General features: G+C 42.8%; 1 protein-coding gene across 5 annotated transcripts in view; it reads left to right on the forward strand.

Moving 5' to 3' along the window:
* The window catches only part of LOC114592530 (uncharacterized), a 33,108-nt gene extending 18,488 nt beyond the window's left edge, over positions 1-14,620 (forward strand). Inside the window, exons 2-7 of one of the 5 annotated variants that reach the window (XM_077923153.1) lie at positions 489-576; positions 1,255-1,737; positions 1,896-1,977; positions 2,258-2,340; positions 5,014-5,140; positions 9,946-14,620. In XM_077923153.1, the coding sequence (XP_077779279.1) occupies positions 1,336-1,737; positions 1,896-1,977; positions 2,258-2,340; positions 5,014-5,140; positions 9,946-11,567 (2,316 nt within the window). In that variant the 5' untranslated portion in view covers positions 489-576; positions 1,255-1,335 and the 3' untranslated portion in view covers positions 11,568-14,620. Of the gene's footprint in view, positions 1-488; positions 577-1,223; positions 1,738-1,895; positions 1,978-2,257; positions 2,341-5,013; positions 5,141-9,945 lie in introns of all 5 variants that reach the window. The other 4 variants (XM_077923155.1, XM_077923154.1, XM_077923156.1 and 1 more) reach the window with 4 other exon arrangements.
* Positions 14,621-16,640: the final 2,020 nt, after the last annotated feature.

Raw genomic sequence — 16,640 nt, forward strand, 5'->3', positions numbered from 1 at the left:
ATAGTTTACCCATTTTGTTTCCGTGTTAATATTGTTGTTATTGTTATTGTTATTGTTGTCGTTATTATTATTATTATTATTATTATTATTATTATTATTATTTATACCCTGCCCATCTGGCTGCTTTACTGCACCTGGCTTTGTTTTCACTTGTGTACTTGTTTTATTAGGGGATAACCATAATGGGGTTCTTCTTTCCAGCAAATTCTTATATCTCACCCATACACCATACAAACTTCTTCTTACACCATGATGGAGAAACCCTTCGTGGACATTTGTTTTATCATACCATAAATAAATATGATATCCAAATCTCCTACCAAATCTTTCCAGATCCAATAGTCTAGTATTTCCCAACGTTATCCATTCTTTTCACGCGCACAAACTTTATTCTTCATAATATAGTCTTGAATTTGGCCGTGCCAATCCCCCTTCCTTTAATATCTGTTAAGATTTTATACCTAATTCTGGGCTTCTTCCCCTGCCAGGTAAACTTTGAGAGCTCCTTTGTTTGAACCATCCTGCATAAATTATTATCGGGTTTGCCTGGAATAAAGACAACATTTTAGGCAAAAGGTTTGTCTTAATTGCATAAATCATTCCTTGCAGTGAGAGTTTAATTCTCCCCCATCTTTCAAAATCCTTTTTTACTTCATACTACAACGTAATTAGGGACGCGGGTGGCGCTGTGGGTAAAAGCATCAGCGCCTAGGGCTTGCCGATCGCAAGGTCGGTGGTTCGAATCCCCGCGGCAGGGTGCGCTCCCGCTGCTCGGTCCCAGCGCCTGCCAACCTAGCAGTTCAAAAGCCCCCCCGGGTGCAAGTAGATAAATAGGGACCGCTTACTAGCGGGAAGGTAAACAGCGTTTCCGTGTGCGGCTCTGGCTCGCCAGAGCAGCGATGTCACGCTGGCCACGTGATCCGGAAGTGTCTGCGGACAGTGCTGGCCCCCGGCCTCTTGAGTGAGATGGGCGCACAACCCTAGAGTCTGTCAAGACTGGCCCGTACGGGCAGGGGTACCTTTACCTTACAACGTAATTACCATGAAACAATTTGGTCGCTTTCCTTCGGGCAGGGCTAGAAGCTTCTTTCTCTTCCTTTCTTCCTTCTGTCCTTTTCTTTTTAAAATTAAAAAAAGAGCTCAGAATCTGGGCTGTGGTCTGCTTCAGCCCTGGTTCCCAGGGAATGTTTTCTCCTCCTGACCGTGATTCAATTTTATAACAGAACAATGGATTTGTTTTGTCCGAATTGCTAGCACCTCCGATTTCAACAGACGGAACGTGGCAGAAGACTAAGGGGCTCCTTCTCATCTCTTGGAGACTTCCTGAGAGCAGAGATGGATGAGCAAGACTCAGCTGGCCCTGAAGCAGGCAGAAGCCAAGCCGTCCAAACTGAGAGCAGTGGGGGATTCTGGGAAAACTCCGTGCAGAAGATCCTGGGTGAGGAGGACACTCTCCGCTCTGATGTGCAGAGCCAGCAGGTCAGGAAGTTCTGCTGCCAGGAGGCCGAAGGACCCCGAGAAGTTTGCCACCAGTTCTACCAACTAGACCATCAGTGGCTGAAGCCAGAAAGGCACACGAAAGCAGAGATGGTGGACCTGGTGATCTTGGAGCAGTTCCTGGCTGTCCTTCCACCCGAGATAGAGATCTGGGTGAGGGAATGCGGAGCAGAGACCACTTCCCAGGCAGTGGCCCTGGCTGAAGGTTTCCTCCTGAGTCAGGCAGAGGAGAGGAAGCAGGTGAGAGAGACTTTCCTCTGGATGCTCCCAAGGGGCTCCACACCAGAGGGAGAGTATTCCAAAATGCTCTACCAATGGAAAGCATCCTAAAGTTTTTGCCTCTTCTGTTCTATTTCAAATCCTTCATGTTCTGTTCTGAATCTGTGTTGCTCTTTCAGGGAAAGGATCTGTTAGCAGAAATGGGTCCTGATTCCTTTGAGGCAGAGAGGACTCCGTTGGACACCAGAGAGAGGCCAACGGGTAAGGAGGAAGGAGCTTTTTCTGTGTGTGGTCACATTTTGTTGATTTTGAAGCTAATCCATGGGTTCTTTTCATCCTTTTCGCGGGGGCGGAGTGGAGACATTTAGGGCCAAGAGCTCAGAGGTTTATTTTTACATGACAAAATGTGAAATGGGTACAAATGCCAAGATGCCCTCTGTAGGTGACACGTTTTATAAGGCACTTAAGAGATGCACTGCTTCACCCCCCAAGAGAAGCGTGGAATCATGGCTTCTCACTTGCCTCTTTCTCTCTCTCGCAGGTGAGGGAACGATGTTGGTAAGACCTCTTCTTCCGTCTTTTCATGGTGGCGAAGGGGGTGCAGCAGAATCGGAACCAGATCAGGTAATAATAATAATAATAATAATAATAATAATAATAATAATTTTTTTATACCCCGCCCTCCCCGGCTCAGGGTGGATAACACCTATAAAATCACAGTAAAAACAAGATGATGGGGGGGAGGGGAGAAAACCCCAATTTAAAATACGGGTTAAAATGCAATTTAAAATGCAGCCTCCTTTTAAAGTAGCTCATAAATCAAGACCATAAGGGGAGGGAAACATAAGGGTCAGAGTGAGTCCAAGCCAAAGTCCAGGCGGAACAGCTCCATCTTGCAGGCCCTGCGGAAAGATGTCAAGTCCCGCAGGGCCCTGGTCTCTTGGGACAGAGCGTTCCACCACATTGGGGCCAGTGCTGAAAAGGCCCTGGCACTGGTTGAGACCAATCTAACCTCCTTGAGGCTTGGGACCTCCAAAGTGTTGTTATTTGTTAAGGTCCTCCGTGGGGCATACCAGGAGAGGCGGTCCCGTAGGTAGTAGGGGGAAGGAGACTTGGGGGACTGAGGGGCGTCAGGATGCTGTCAGTGGCTCCTGGCTGGTTGCTCAAGAAAGAATAAAGACAAGGGAAAGTTTCTTACAGTCCTTACGGAGAGAGGCTATAGAACCCAGCCTCTTGGATAAAAAAAGTAACAATAAAAGTAACACAGCATTCTAAAATCAATCATTCTAAAATCAATTCAAAATCAAATTCATGGCAACCACTGGTCCAGAGTTCTACGAGGATCACCAAAGGAGGGGGTGAGACTGTGCCTTGGCCAAAGGCCTGGTGGAACAGCTCCGTCTTGCAGGCCCTGCAGAAAGATGTCAAGTCCCGCAGGGCCCTAGTCTCTTGTGAAAGAGCGTTCCACCAGATCGGGGCCACAGCCGAAAAGACCCTGGCTCTGGTTGAGGGCAGCCTAACCTCCCTGTGGCCTGGGTCCTCCAGGATGTTTTTGTTTGAAGACCGTACGGTCCCCCATGGGACATACTAGGAGAGGTGGTCCCGTAGGTACGAGGGTCCTAGGCCGTATAGGGCTTTAAAGGTTAAAACCAGCGCCTTAAACCTGATCCTGTACTCCACCGGGAGCCAGTTCAGCTGGTATAGGACCGGGTGAATGTGATCTCGCAGCAAGGACCCCGTAAGGGGGGAAATGCCATTGTCAGGCTGGCAGGAGTTGACCAGCAAGAATTATGGACAAACTCCTCCTCCAGCCTCTGTCTCTCAGCTTCACAGTCAAGGGAGAACCAAGAAAAATAACCAACCAGCCCCCAGCTGCTAATTGCCAACTGTCCAATCCTTACCCTAATACAGTGGTACCTCGGGTTACAGACGCTTCAGGTTACAGACTCCGCTAACCCAGAAATATTACCTCGGGTTAAGAACTTTGCTTCAAGATGAGAACAGAAACTGTGGCATGGCAGCGCAGCAGCAGCGGGAGGCCCCATTAGCTAAAGTGGTGCTTCAGGTTAAGAACAGTTTCAGGTTAAGAAAGGACCTCCACTGTGAGGAAATTAAGAAATTTTGGATAGTAGTACACGAAGAACTAAAGAAGATGTTGAAAATACCAATAACAAAGAAACCAGAGTCATATCTCCTTGGATTGAGAGATGAAGAGTGATAGATGAAGAGATACCTCGGGGGGGGGGGGTGAGAATTTTTCTATATGCCCGTACAGCTGCTAGAATAGTGATTGCTGCTAGGTGGAAGTCACAAACTATACCCACAAAGGAGGAATGGATTTGTAAACTAAATGAATATTTAATCCTGGCAAAACTACCTGGCATAATAAGAAATCAGTTGAATCAAAAATTTTAAAAAGGAGTGGAAATGTTTTGATGAATATATGGCAAAATATTGCTGAAAAAAAGATACGCTAATATGCCTAGATTAAAATGTGAAGTACTGGATGGAAGAAAAATTAGTAATGAAAGATAATAATAATATATAAATGATTTGAGAAGATTGTAGAATGCAAAGATTATTGTAAATTGCATAATGTGGAGGAAATCGAATGGAGGCGGAGGGAGGTGGGAGGAAGGAGAAAAGGATAATATGTTGGATTGAAGAAATAGAAATGTAAATGTATGGGGGGATGGGGAGGAAATGGTGTTGGCTTTGGTACATCTGTATTGTAATGCAATATGTGAAAACCAATAAATAAATATTAAAAAAAGGAATGGACCTCGAGGAACGAATTGAGTTCTTAACCAGAGGTACCACCGATTCTCTGCAAAATGCCTTCCCAGTGACATTACATTAGAAATACTAACACGAGGCAGTTGACAAACCATAGAAAACAGCGGCCACGATTCACCTAACCAGCCCCATCAGTTGCACAGCGGGGCTTTCTGCACTCTCCTCCCCCTCCCTGGGCTCTCATGCGGTCCTTGAAGTTGGCTTTAGGGCATCGGGTGGTGCACCGGGAGAGTAGAGAAGGGATCTTTCCGTCTCCCAAACGGGAACGCTTGAGCAGGCAGAATGATTTGAAGAAGAACACCCTGTGGAGTTCCACCCATTTGCCCAAAGATTAAGACCCCTCCTTAAAAGGAAGAGAAGACGTCACCTTAAACTCCCGTAATTGAAACGTACAGCAGTACAATCCCATCAAAACAAGAGAGCAATTAACAAGCAGAAAACAATGTCTAGCAGATCATCCTTACACTGCCTAATAGGAGACCTTTTTTCTTTTTCTTTCAGGGTCCGGTGAGCTTTGAAGATGTCGCTGTCCATTTCACAGACGAGGAATGGGAGTTGCTGGACCCTGACCAGAGAGCTCTGCATACGGAGGTCATGGACGAGAATCGTGACATCCTGGACTCTCTCCGTAAGGCTTCCTGCTGGATCATAATATTCCATGTGTATCTCTATGTGATAAACCGCCAATATTTTGATGCAGTTCAACAAGCATCTGGGATTCTAACATCCCCACCGTGAACCCTGAATGGAGGGATTTACTCTGTTTACTCTGTGAATATTCCTCCTCCATTATCATCATCATTTTATTTGTATGGTGCCTTTCCACAGTTAAAACAAAGCTCAAGGTGGCTTACAATATGAAAAGATTTGCATAATTACAAATATATCAAAGTAGTCATGTTGTTGTTGTTTAGTCGTTTAGTCGTTTCCGCCTCTTCATGACCCCATGGACCAGAGCACGCCAGGCACTCCTGTCTTCCACTGCCTCCTGCAGTTTGGTCAGACTCATGCTGGTAGCTTGCTTCTCCCCATCGCCAGCCCCATAAGCTCAGGGGATAGCGGGGAGGCGGAGCGCCGTCACCCCGCTATTCCCCGACCTGATCTGGAGGCTGGCGGGGGGTGGGGGGAAGCAAGCTTGCTTCTCCCCATCGCCAGCCCCATAAGCTCTGAGGACAGCGGGGCAAGCCGCTGCCCCACGGAGGCTAGAGAGGCTGTCCCTGAAGGCAGAAGAGGGAGAATGAGCTTCCAACAAAATATTAAAATACAGTAATGCATCAAACATTAAAAGCTTCCCTAAAGAGGGCTGCCTTCAGATGTCTTCTAAAAGTCTGGTAGTTGTTGTTGCTCTTGACATTTTCTCTTCTCCAGTTATGCCTCTTCAAACAAAGATGAGACTGGTCTGAAGTGGCCGGGCCTTTTAAAATGTAGATTTCAGCGTCATTAGGGAAGTTGAAGTAACTTCTGTCAGGTTTTTTGTTTTGGCTTCTGTTAAGTTTTGGTTGACCAGAGAGATAACTGACCATGGACTGGATTCCATGGTTGGGCCAGACAAAACCTCTCCCAGAAGAGAGCCGGGCCTTTGGAATCTCAGGTTCCCATATCTATCTATCTATCTATCTATCTATCTATCTATCTATCTATCTATCTATCTATCATCTCAGTTAACACCAGTTAACAAAGGCAGTGAAAACTATAGTAAGGCCCCACATCTAGAACTGGGGGCTCAATTTCTTCCTGAGGACCTAATTAGTTTCTCTCTTTGTTTTTGTTTTAAATTTTCCTTGAGTTTTGCTTTACACACATCCACAGAAAGATTCCATCCACAGTTCAAATTAAATCTAAAAATAAACAAATACACAAAAATACATAATAACTAAATATCTTTCCCTCCACCAATTACCCATGATTATTATTATTCTGAGTTATCAACCCTTGTCTTTTGAGTTGACTTCTGCTCACCACCTCAATTTGAGTCATTCTTTTATTTCCTTAACTGCCTTCTTTAGATGTTCTTCATTTCTTGGTATTAACTTATTTAATTATAGTAATTGTTTTGTCTTTGGCAAAAATTAATCAAAGCATAATAAAGATTTTATTTGAGAACAATGTTATTCTAGGTAATTTTTATAGACTGCCATTCCTTACTGAACTTTTGGCTTGTTCGGTAACTAATTCTTTCTGTCATTTTAGCCAGCTCAATATATTCAAATAACTTTATTTGCCGCTCTTCCTTTGTTGGAATCTCTTCCCCCTCCCGTTTTCTGGCTATGAGCATTCTTGCCACTGTAGTGGCATATAAAAATATCCTTCTTTTATCGCTTGGGATATCTGATGATAGTAAACCCAAGAGAAATGCTTCGGGCTTTTTGACAAAAGTTTGTTTGAACATTCTTCATAAATACTATCCCAAAAGTTCCTAATTTTCTTACATCCCCACCACATTTGTAACATTGTTCCTTCTGTCTGCTTACACCTCCAACATTTATTAGAATTTGTTTTGTACAACTTTGCTAGTTTACTAGGTATTAAATACCATCTGTAAAACATCTTCATAATATTTTCTCTTAGTGTGTAGCACGCTGTGAATTTTAAATCTCTGATCCACAATTTTCCCCATGCGTCCATCTGTCTTGTATGCCCAAAATCTTTTGCAGATTTAATCATGACTTCTTTTAGCTCTTCGTCTTTTACTTCCCAATCAAGTAGTATAATCTATACATTTTAGATAATACTGTCGCTTCTATTTTGTATTAATTCTTTTTCTAGCTTTGAATTTTCTGCTGTGAATCCATTTTTCTTATCTACCGGTAATTTTAAAGTTTCATTCAATTGATAATATTGCAGCAAGTCTGTCACATAATTCCTACTTTCTTTGAATTTATTTAACTTCAATTGATTTCCCTCCTCTTCCAATAATTATTAAAGGTTGCCCAATTCTTTTCCATATGTTTTTCTTTACCGAAACGGCTTCTAACAATGAAAGCCACCAGGGGTTTTTCTGTTCCAATAGGCCTTTGTAGTTATCCCATACTGTGTATAGTGCTTTCCTTATTATACCGTTCAGAAAACCCCAGTGAACCTTTACCTTTCCGTAACATAAATAGGCGTGTTACCCAAATCTGTTGTCCAATCCTTCCCAATCCAATAATTCCATAATTTGCAAAATTAACCATTCTTTTAACCAGCATGGACATGATGCCTCATAATAAATCTTCAAATCTGGCAGGGCAAAACCTCCTCTTTCTTTAATATCTATAAGTAACTTGTTTTATTCTGGGCCTTATGTCCTGCCAGATGAAGGTTGATAAGTGTCTCTTCCATTCTTTGAAGCATCCTGCCTCGCCTATCACTGGGATTGCCTAAAATAGGAACAACATTTTGGGCAGCACATTCATTTTAATTGTGGAGATTCTCCCCCAAAAAGAGAGATTCAGTCTTTTCCATATTAATAATTTTGTTTATCTCTTTCCAAGTCTTATGTAATTATCATTGCATAAATTTATGTTTTTCACAGTGATCCAAATTCCTAAATATTTATTCCCCCCCAAACACAATTGATAGACTAGATGATGACTGCAGTTGTCATTTGTCTTGCGCCTCCGTATTTTTAGCCAACAATTTAGTTTTGTCTGTATTCAGTTTAAATCCTGCTACCTGGTCGAATCCGTGGCTTCTTTCTATAATTTTTGGTAAACTTTCAAATGGGTCTCCTGTTGTTTTTACTAAATCATTTGCATAGGCTTTTAATTTAAATGCTTTATTTCTTACTCTTATTCCTTTTATCTCTGAATTTTCTTTAATTGTCATTGCCAATATTTCCAGAACTATGATAAATAGCAGTGGGGTTAATGGGCAACCGTGTCTGGTTCCCTTCTTTATATTGAAGCAGTCAGATATTTCATTGTTTATTATCAATTTTGCTGTCTGATTTTGATAAATTACCTCTCTGCTTCTCCTAATCCCATCACCTTTATGGGTTTTTTCATAAATTTCCAAGATATATTGTCAAAAGCTTTCTCCGCATCGACAAACATCAAGATTGCCTGCTAGTCTGGTGTCATTTCTAAGTACTCCAATATATCAATGCTTCTTGCCATGCTTCTGGTCCTTTTCCTTCTTTTAAGATCTTGTTCTTAACTGCTTTTGACGGTATTACAAATGAATCTTCTAATTTTTTTGTAATAGCATGCCGGCAGTCCATCTGGTCCAGGAGACTTTCCTGGTTTCGCCTTCCTTGTCACTTGATGGATTTCCATCATTGTTATCAGAGAATTTAAACATTCAATTTTGTCACTTAAAATCCTTGGAAATTTACTTTTTAAAAAATATTTTTCTATTTTATCACTGTCTTTTTCTGTTTGATTTTTTTTTTGAAATAACTTTAATTTTTTATTTATTGCTTCTGGGTCATCAATGTTGTTGTTGTTTAGTCGTCTAGTCATGTCCTTCGAGAACACTGTCCCACCATCTCGTCCTCTGTTGTCCCCTTCTCCTTGTCTTTCCCAACATCAGGGTCTTTTCCAGGGAGTCTTCTCTGGAAAGTCTCTTCTTCTTCATCATCATCAATAACCTTCCCTTTTTCTTCCAGTTTCTCTATAATCCATTCTTTTTGTTTCTTTTGTAGTAACCAAGCAAGCAGTCTTCCTGGTTTATTGGTGAATTACAAGTTTTTTCTGTTTTAATTATTTAATCTTTTGTTCAGTTTCTTGATTTATGAGTATAGAAAGTTGTGTTTGTAGCATTTTGATATTTTGTTTCACCGTCTCATTTTTTTGTTTTTCAACAGTTCTTTCTCATTAGTGTATTAAAAAAACTCCTCATTACTGCCTTTCCTGCATCCCACACTGTATTTATATCCATTTCTTCACTTAACATTTTCTACTAATTGAAAAATAGTTATTGGAAGTCTTTCTTATTTGGTTCTTTTTTCTCTAGTCATTTTATCTAACTCTAATGAGGGAATGCCATACAGATCTCCCCGTAATACAATTTTTAAAAATTACTATAATCTAGCATTTTCTCAAATAATCTAGGGTTTGCATATATTATCACTCCTCTTTTTTTCATCCTGTCTGATGAGATAAATGCTGAACCCAGTTTTTTATTTATTAAGATTCTTAAGTTTTCTGGCAATGTGTGTTTCTTGCAAACAAATAATGTCCCTTTCCACCCATTAATATGTTCGCTATTTTGTTTCTCTTCATCTTATTGTTCAATCCATTTACAGTCCAAGAAATATATTTTACATTCATCATTTAACTGTAATTTATTTCAATACTTCTTTCAGTAAACAAATATACCAAAAAATGAATGTAAAGAGAAAATTCCGGACACATTCCTAAACAGTAAAACCTTAACCTTAGATTCTCTTCTCTAGTTCTCTTGATCACCTGTTGAGTCTACTCTTTCCTCCCCTTTGTCTGTTTGTTCTAGGTGGCGATGAATTGGAAAGGGAGATTGAAGAAATCTACACAGTGGATGAGCCATATACATACATGGAATGTGAAGAGAACTTCAGCCAGAGCTCCTATTCTGCTCCCCAGGACATAAATCCCATTGGATTTCTCTATCAATACAACGAATGCATAAATAGCTTCATTTGGCAGGATGGTCGCTCATCAGAGGACACAACGCACAAGGGGGAGAAACCATATCTGTGCTTGACGTGTGGGAAGAGCTTCAGTCGGAAGGACCACCTTGTTTCCCATGAAAAAATTCATACAGGGGTGAGACCCTATCAGTGCTTGGAATGTGGGAGGAGCTTCATTCGTAGTTCCGCTCTCACTTCCCATCAGAGAATTCATACTGGGGAGAAACCCTATCAGTGCTTGGAATGTGGGAAAAACTTCAGCTGGAAGGAAAGTCTCACTTCCCATCAAAGAATTCATACGGGCCACAAACCGTATCAGTGCTCGGAATGTGGAAAGAGCTTTCGCCAGAGGGGCGATCTCACTTCCCATCAGAGAATTCATACAGGGCAGAAACCATTTCACTGCCAAGAGTGCGGAAAGAGCTTCACACAGAGCACTAGTCTCATGCTCCATCAAAGAATTCATACAGGGGAGAAACCGTACCAGTGCTTGGAATGTGGAAAGAGCTTCAGTCGGAAGGACCAGCTCACTTCCCATGAGAGAATTCATACAGGGGAGAAGCCCTATCAGTGCTTGGACTGTGGAAAGAACTTCAGTCGGAGGGTGAATCTCACTTCCCATCAGAGAACTCACACAGGGCAGAAACCATTTCCCTGCTTGGAATGTGGAAAGAGCTTTAGTCAGAGGGTGAATCTTGCTTCCCATCAGAGAATTCATACAGGGCAGAAACCATTTCACTGCCAAGAGTGTGGAAAGAGCTTCACACAGAGCACTAGTCTCGTGCTCCATCAAAGAATTCATACAGGGGAGAAACCGTACCAGTGCTTGGAATGTGGAAGATGCTTCCGTCAGAGCACCTGTCTCGCTTCCCATCAGAGAATTCATACAGGGGAGAAACCATTTCCATGTCAAGAGTGCGGAAAGAGCTTCTCACAGAGCACAGGTCTCATTCTCCATCAAATAACTCATACAGGAGAGAAACCATATGAGTGCTTGGAATGTGGGAAGAGTTTCACTCGGAACAACCAACTCACTGCCCATCAAAGAATTCATACAGGGGAGAAACCCTATCAATGCTTGGAATGTGGGAAGACCTTCCGTGATAGGAGCAATCTAACTACCCATGAAAGAATTCACAGCGGGGAGAAACCATTTCAATGCCAAATTTGTGGGAAGAGCTTCACACAGAGTACTGGTCTCATGCTGCATCAAAGAATTCATACAGGGCAGAAACCGTACCAGTGCTTGGAATGTGGAAAGAGCTTCAGTCAGAGCACACATCTTACTTCCCACCAGAGGATTCATACCGGGCAAAAACCGTTTCAGTGCTTCGAATGTGGGAAGAGCTTCAGTCGGAAGGAAAGTCTCAGTTTCCATGAAGCAACTCACATGGGGAGCAACCAGTTAAATGCTAGTGATGTGGAAACAGCTTCAATTTCAGGAGAAGTCTCACTCTCCTTTTAAAAAATCATACTGGGGAAGGATACCAGTGCTTGAAACTTCTGCTAAGATGGAAAAAAACAGCAGAAAAACATGCTTGGCCTATCTCAAAAAAGGCCTCTCATGAAAAGGACACCTCCCTCTTCTGGAGTACAATATCAGGCCTGCTGGAGAATGCTTGCAATCTTCCAGTATGTACTATCGGACCCAATGAAGGGATCCAATATCCTCATTCACTCTATCGTGGGCAGGATGATGACGTCAACCAAATAACAGAATCTTTGGAAAACTTTCCATACTGGCCTCCAGTATCTACAATTGAGGTCAAGGACCTTACTTCACAGTCAAAAAATAATAAAGCACCCGGCATAGACTGTTTGGCCCCAGAACTGTTGAAATCTAACATCGGCTGGTGGGCCTCCCTGCTGGCAGTAATATTCTCATTTATCGATTCATCCGGGTTATTTCCTGAAGTCTGGGCCACAGCTGCAGTCATCCCATTATTCAAAAAGGGCCTTCCATCCGATCCGCCTAGTTATAGACCAATTCGTTTGCTACCTGTAATTAGCACATTATATGCAAAGCATCTTTACAATAAGATAATTAGATAACCTGATGGAGCTATTTTTGCTGAAGAGCAAGCAGGAATTAGATAAGGCAGATCCGCTATAGACCATTGCTTAGTACTAGCCTATTTTATAGATAAGTATGTTAAGAAACCAGGTGGTGTGCTAGATGCAGCTTTCATTGATCTGAAAGCTGCATTCGATTCAATCTCTTGAGTAAGTTGAACTCTTCAAGTATAGATAAAAGATTATTGTTATTGATTAAATGTCTGTATAAAAACGTTGTGTTGAAAATGTGTTGCTCTACAAATGGGCAGCTCACAGGATCCGTACCAGCCACAAAGGCAGTTAAGCTTTGTTTAATTTATATATTTAATTTATATATAAATGATATTGTCCAGAGTTTAACATCTCCAGAGGATCATGCCTCTACATTGGCCACAAAAGCCATTTCTATATTATTATACAGAGATGATGCGGTACTTCTATCTAGAACAAGAGTAGGCCTAAAAAGATGGATGAGGGCGTTCTCAGGATACTGCCAAGGAGAACAGCTGGCTGTGAATTGCAAGAAAACTCAAGTTTCAAGAAATGATAGGGCCCATAGATGGTATATTGATAATAAGTTGATCGAACAAGTTAAAGTCTTTAAATACCTCTGCCTTGTTTTTCAGTCAATAGGGTCAGGGGGAGCACATCAGAAATGTGCAAAGGAAAAAGTGTCTCGAAGCGCCAAAATTCTGTAATGCTTTTTCCATACAAAAGGTGGCGATCGCACACCATCAGCCCTTGAAGTGTTTAAAGCCAAACCCCTAGCACAGTTCTTATATGGAGCTCGGATTTATAGAAGCTGTTCAGTCTATGTTTCTAAGGCAATTTCCCCCCCTGTAACATTCTGTGTTCCAAATTCTTCATTGTGCTTGGAAGTAACCCGTTCTGGGACTTCCGGTTTTTGGCGTCCGCAACCCAAAAAAACGCAACCTGAAGTATGACTGTACAGCCTTCAGCTGTACTTTAGGATCTATTTCAAAAACTTCCGCTGGGGAAATGGTGGTGTCCCTGTGGAGATGGCAGTATTGAATCAGTAGCTCATGCGCTTCTGGCTTGCATTCTTTGTAAAGGTTTGAGGAGTGAGGTTATTGCCCCTCTGTTATTGTCCATGACAAGTCACTCAACCATTGCTACTGGGTCCTTCTAGCAGATCAAGATAACCAGGTGACAGCAAAAACTGCAAATTTTTTAGCGGGGGCAATTAGAGCAAGATCTATTACAGTCATACCTCGGGATAAATATGCTTCAGGTTGAACGTTTTCCGGTTACTCTCCACGGCGACCCAGAAGTAACGGAATGTGTTACTTCTGGGTTTCGCCGCTCGCGCATGCGCAGATGCTCAAAGTGACATGCACGGAAGCGGCAAATTGCGACCCGCAGACGCGAGTTGCGTTCGCTTCAGGATGCAAACGGGGCTCCGGAACAGATCCCGTTCGCATCCAGAGGTACCACTGTTTGATTATTGATGTAAACTTCCAGAATGTATTTTGTATAGTTAAGTTTTTACCCCTATCTCCTGTCCAATGTGTTGTATTTTAGTGCTTGAAATGTGGGAAGGGCTTTATTAAAGGCACAGTAGTCAATGTGGGGGGGGGGGGACCGTTTCAGTGCTTGGAATGTGAAAGGGAGGGAGAAGCCTGTGGGCTTCAGGCAGAGGCTCAGTCTCACAGCCCGTCAAGGAACTTGCAGAGGGGAGAAAGCTTTTTTCTTTCTTTTTTTAGAAAAAGCTTTATATTCTCTCTTGAAAGTTCAGAAGTGCATAATTACAGGTGCACAAAGACACACACAAAAGAAAAACAATACCCATGTAGAAAACAAAACAGAATAACAAAAAAGTATAAATTCAAAAAAAAAATTGTTATTGTAGTTAAGCAGCCCTTAATATGGTTCTAGATAGGATTGAGCTTTCGGAAGTCTACATTTATACACGACTTGTTCACGTGTAGCGAGTTTGTACATATCTTCAATCCAATTGTGGAAGAGAGCCTCATTTTTATTTTTCCAGTTCATCTATACCTGTCCTTTTGCCATAGTATGAGTGCAGAGAGTTTGTTCGTATTGTCCCTTAATTAGAATCCATGTTTTGGGGATATAATTGAAAAGGATGTTTTCTTCTGCAAATCTAGGGTTATTCCTTACAGTTGTGTTGATCATCTCTATTACCTTCTGCCAAAACTTTATCAATGGGCAACATTGTTCAAACCTGTGTTTCAGAGAAGCATTATCTCTGTTGTATCTCCAGCACCTGGAGGTCTTAGATGGTCCTTTCACAAATATGCGCAATGGAGCCCACTAAGTTCTAAATATTATTTTTTCTTTTATGTGCTTTACTTGAGGGCCAGAGATAACACAGTTTCCCATTATTTGGCCAAGATTGGCATATCCCACTCTGTATTTCATTTCTCCTTTATGAACTATGTATAAAACTGGTTTGCTATAATAAACAGTTACACAAGGCAATAGAGGGTCTTCTTTTGTAACATAAATCAACTGATTTCATACCTCTGGGGTCTCTGAGGCTGTAAAAGCTGCTGGTCTGTAAAGAACCGTTCCCCAAGTGCCTTCTCTGAAGATATTGTCATTGAGCAGTTAAAGGTTATTCATATTGGTCTCTTAACACGGAATATGCATAGAATTCGCCCTTCTCATCTTGTAGAGTGATGACCAACAGCAAAATGTCTGCCCCTTTTGTACCACCCAGAGACACTAGACAAGGCTGCCCACTTTCGCCTTTACTTTTAAGTATCTCGTGGGAACCCCTGACGTTTATTGCCAGGCAGCATAATGAAATCTTTGGCTTAAGTGACTCAAATACACATTGGTAACATTCACAGATGACATTGTTTTCTTTATCACAAAACCTCGAATATTAAGGCCAAATCTAGATGTTCTTGGCAAATATCTCAGGATATACTGTAGGGACGTGGGTGGTGCTGTGGTGTAAACCACAGAGCCTAGGGCTTGCCGATCAGAAGGTCGGTGTTTCGAATCCCTGCGACGGGCTGAGCTCCTGTTGCTCTGTCCCTGCTCCTGCCAACCTAGCAGTTCAAAAGCACATCAAAGTGCAAGTAGATAAATAGGTACCACTCCGGCGGGAAGGTAAACGGCGTTTCCGTGTGTTGCTCTGGTTCGCCAAAAGCAGCTTTGTCATGCTGGCCACGTGAACCAGAAAAACTGCAGACAAACACCGGCTCCCTTGGCCTATAGAGTGAGATGGGTGCGCAACCCCAGAGTCCCTGACGACCTAACGGTCATGGGTACCTTTACCTTTATACTATAAATTGGTCTAAATCAGAGTTAATGGTAATAGGAATTTAAGAGGGGGGAGAAGTCAACTGTTCAAACAACACTAATTTCATTATTCTATAGGCAACATTAAATATGTAGGCCCAGCAATCGGTGTTTCCTAATTTAATTTTCAGAGATCTGGAATAATCTGCGAGCAAGGATAGGCACAGAGCTCTTGTCCTTTGGCAACCCAGCAGAGAAGTTGGCATGGCCTCTCCCACCCACCGTAACCCTGGCAACCTCCCCACCCCTTGGTGGCTTCCATGGCTATCAGCACCACCTTTGTCAGGCCCTCTGGGCTGGTTGCCCTAAACGTAATGCAGCTGCGTTTGGTGCCTCCCCTTAATACTCTGAATATTAGCGGAATTATCCCATTCATAACAACACAAGGTACCCCCAATAGGCAACAGAAAATAACACCCCCCAACCACACTGCCCTGCATTTTGCCAGAAAATGGGGCACCCCTGGCCAGATCCAGTCTTCATCTGCACACATCAGACACAAGGAGGAAGATTAAGCTGGAACTAAGATTCAGAACAACGGCAACGTCTGACACCTTTCCCCAGGCCATGGGGACAGAGGACCAGATCTTGACCAGGGGGACCTTTTTGCCAGTATCTCACATATATTCCTAAAGCACAAGCCTTTAGAGGTCAAAAGCAGCCCTTTGACCCACAAACTGGTTGGCAGCCAGTGAAGCAGGCCAGGATCGGGGGAATATGTTCAAGCCATCTTCTCCCAGGGAGCGGCCTGGCCTCTGAATTCTGCACCAGCTGAAGTTTCTGCACCGCCTTTGGAGACTGATCTCTGTGTTACGCCTAGCAGTGGTCTAACCTAAAGGTTGAGTCTCACCTAGAGGTTGCCAGAGCAGAGACGACACAGGCCCAGCTCTCCGTGCCCAGATAGGGGCACGTCAGCAAAGTCTAGGCAACACGATGACCATGTACATACGTGTCAGAGCTGCCCCTCGGTCCCAGCTCACAGAGGACCAACGCCAGGCTGTGTTTATGTACAAAGGTCTTTATTGAAGTTCAGTTTCCATTTCAAAGCCGCAGCGCGCAGCTCTACGTCCTAAACCCTAGACCGGCGAAGTCCCGTCTGAGTCTCCTCCCCTCTGACACCAGTTTAATATCCTAGCCCTGCTCCACCTTTTCCGCTGCTCTCTCTTTCTCTGGGTCCTTCTGCCCGTTG

The sequence above is a fragment of the Podarcis muralis genome, chromosome 2 (genome assembly GCF_964188315.1).
Source record: "Podarcis muralis chromosome 2, rPodMur119.hap1.1, whole genome shotgun sequence".
In the NCBI taxonomy this organism is placed as follows: domain Eukaryota; kingdom Metazoa; phylum Chordata; class Lepidosauria; order Squamata; family Lacertidae; genus Podarcis; species Podarcis muralis.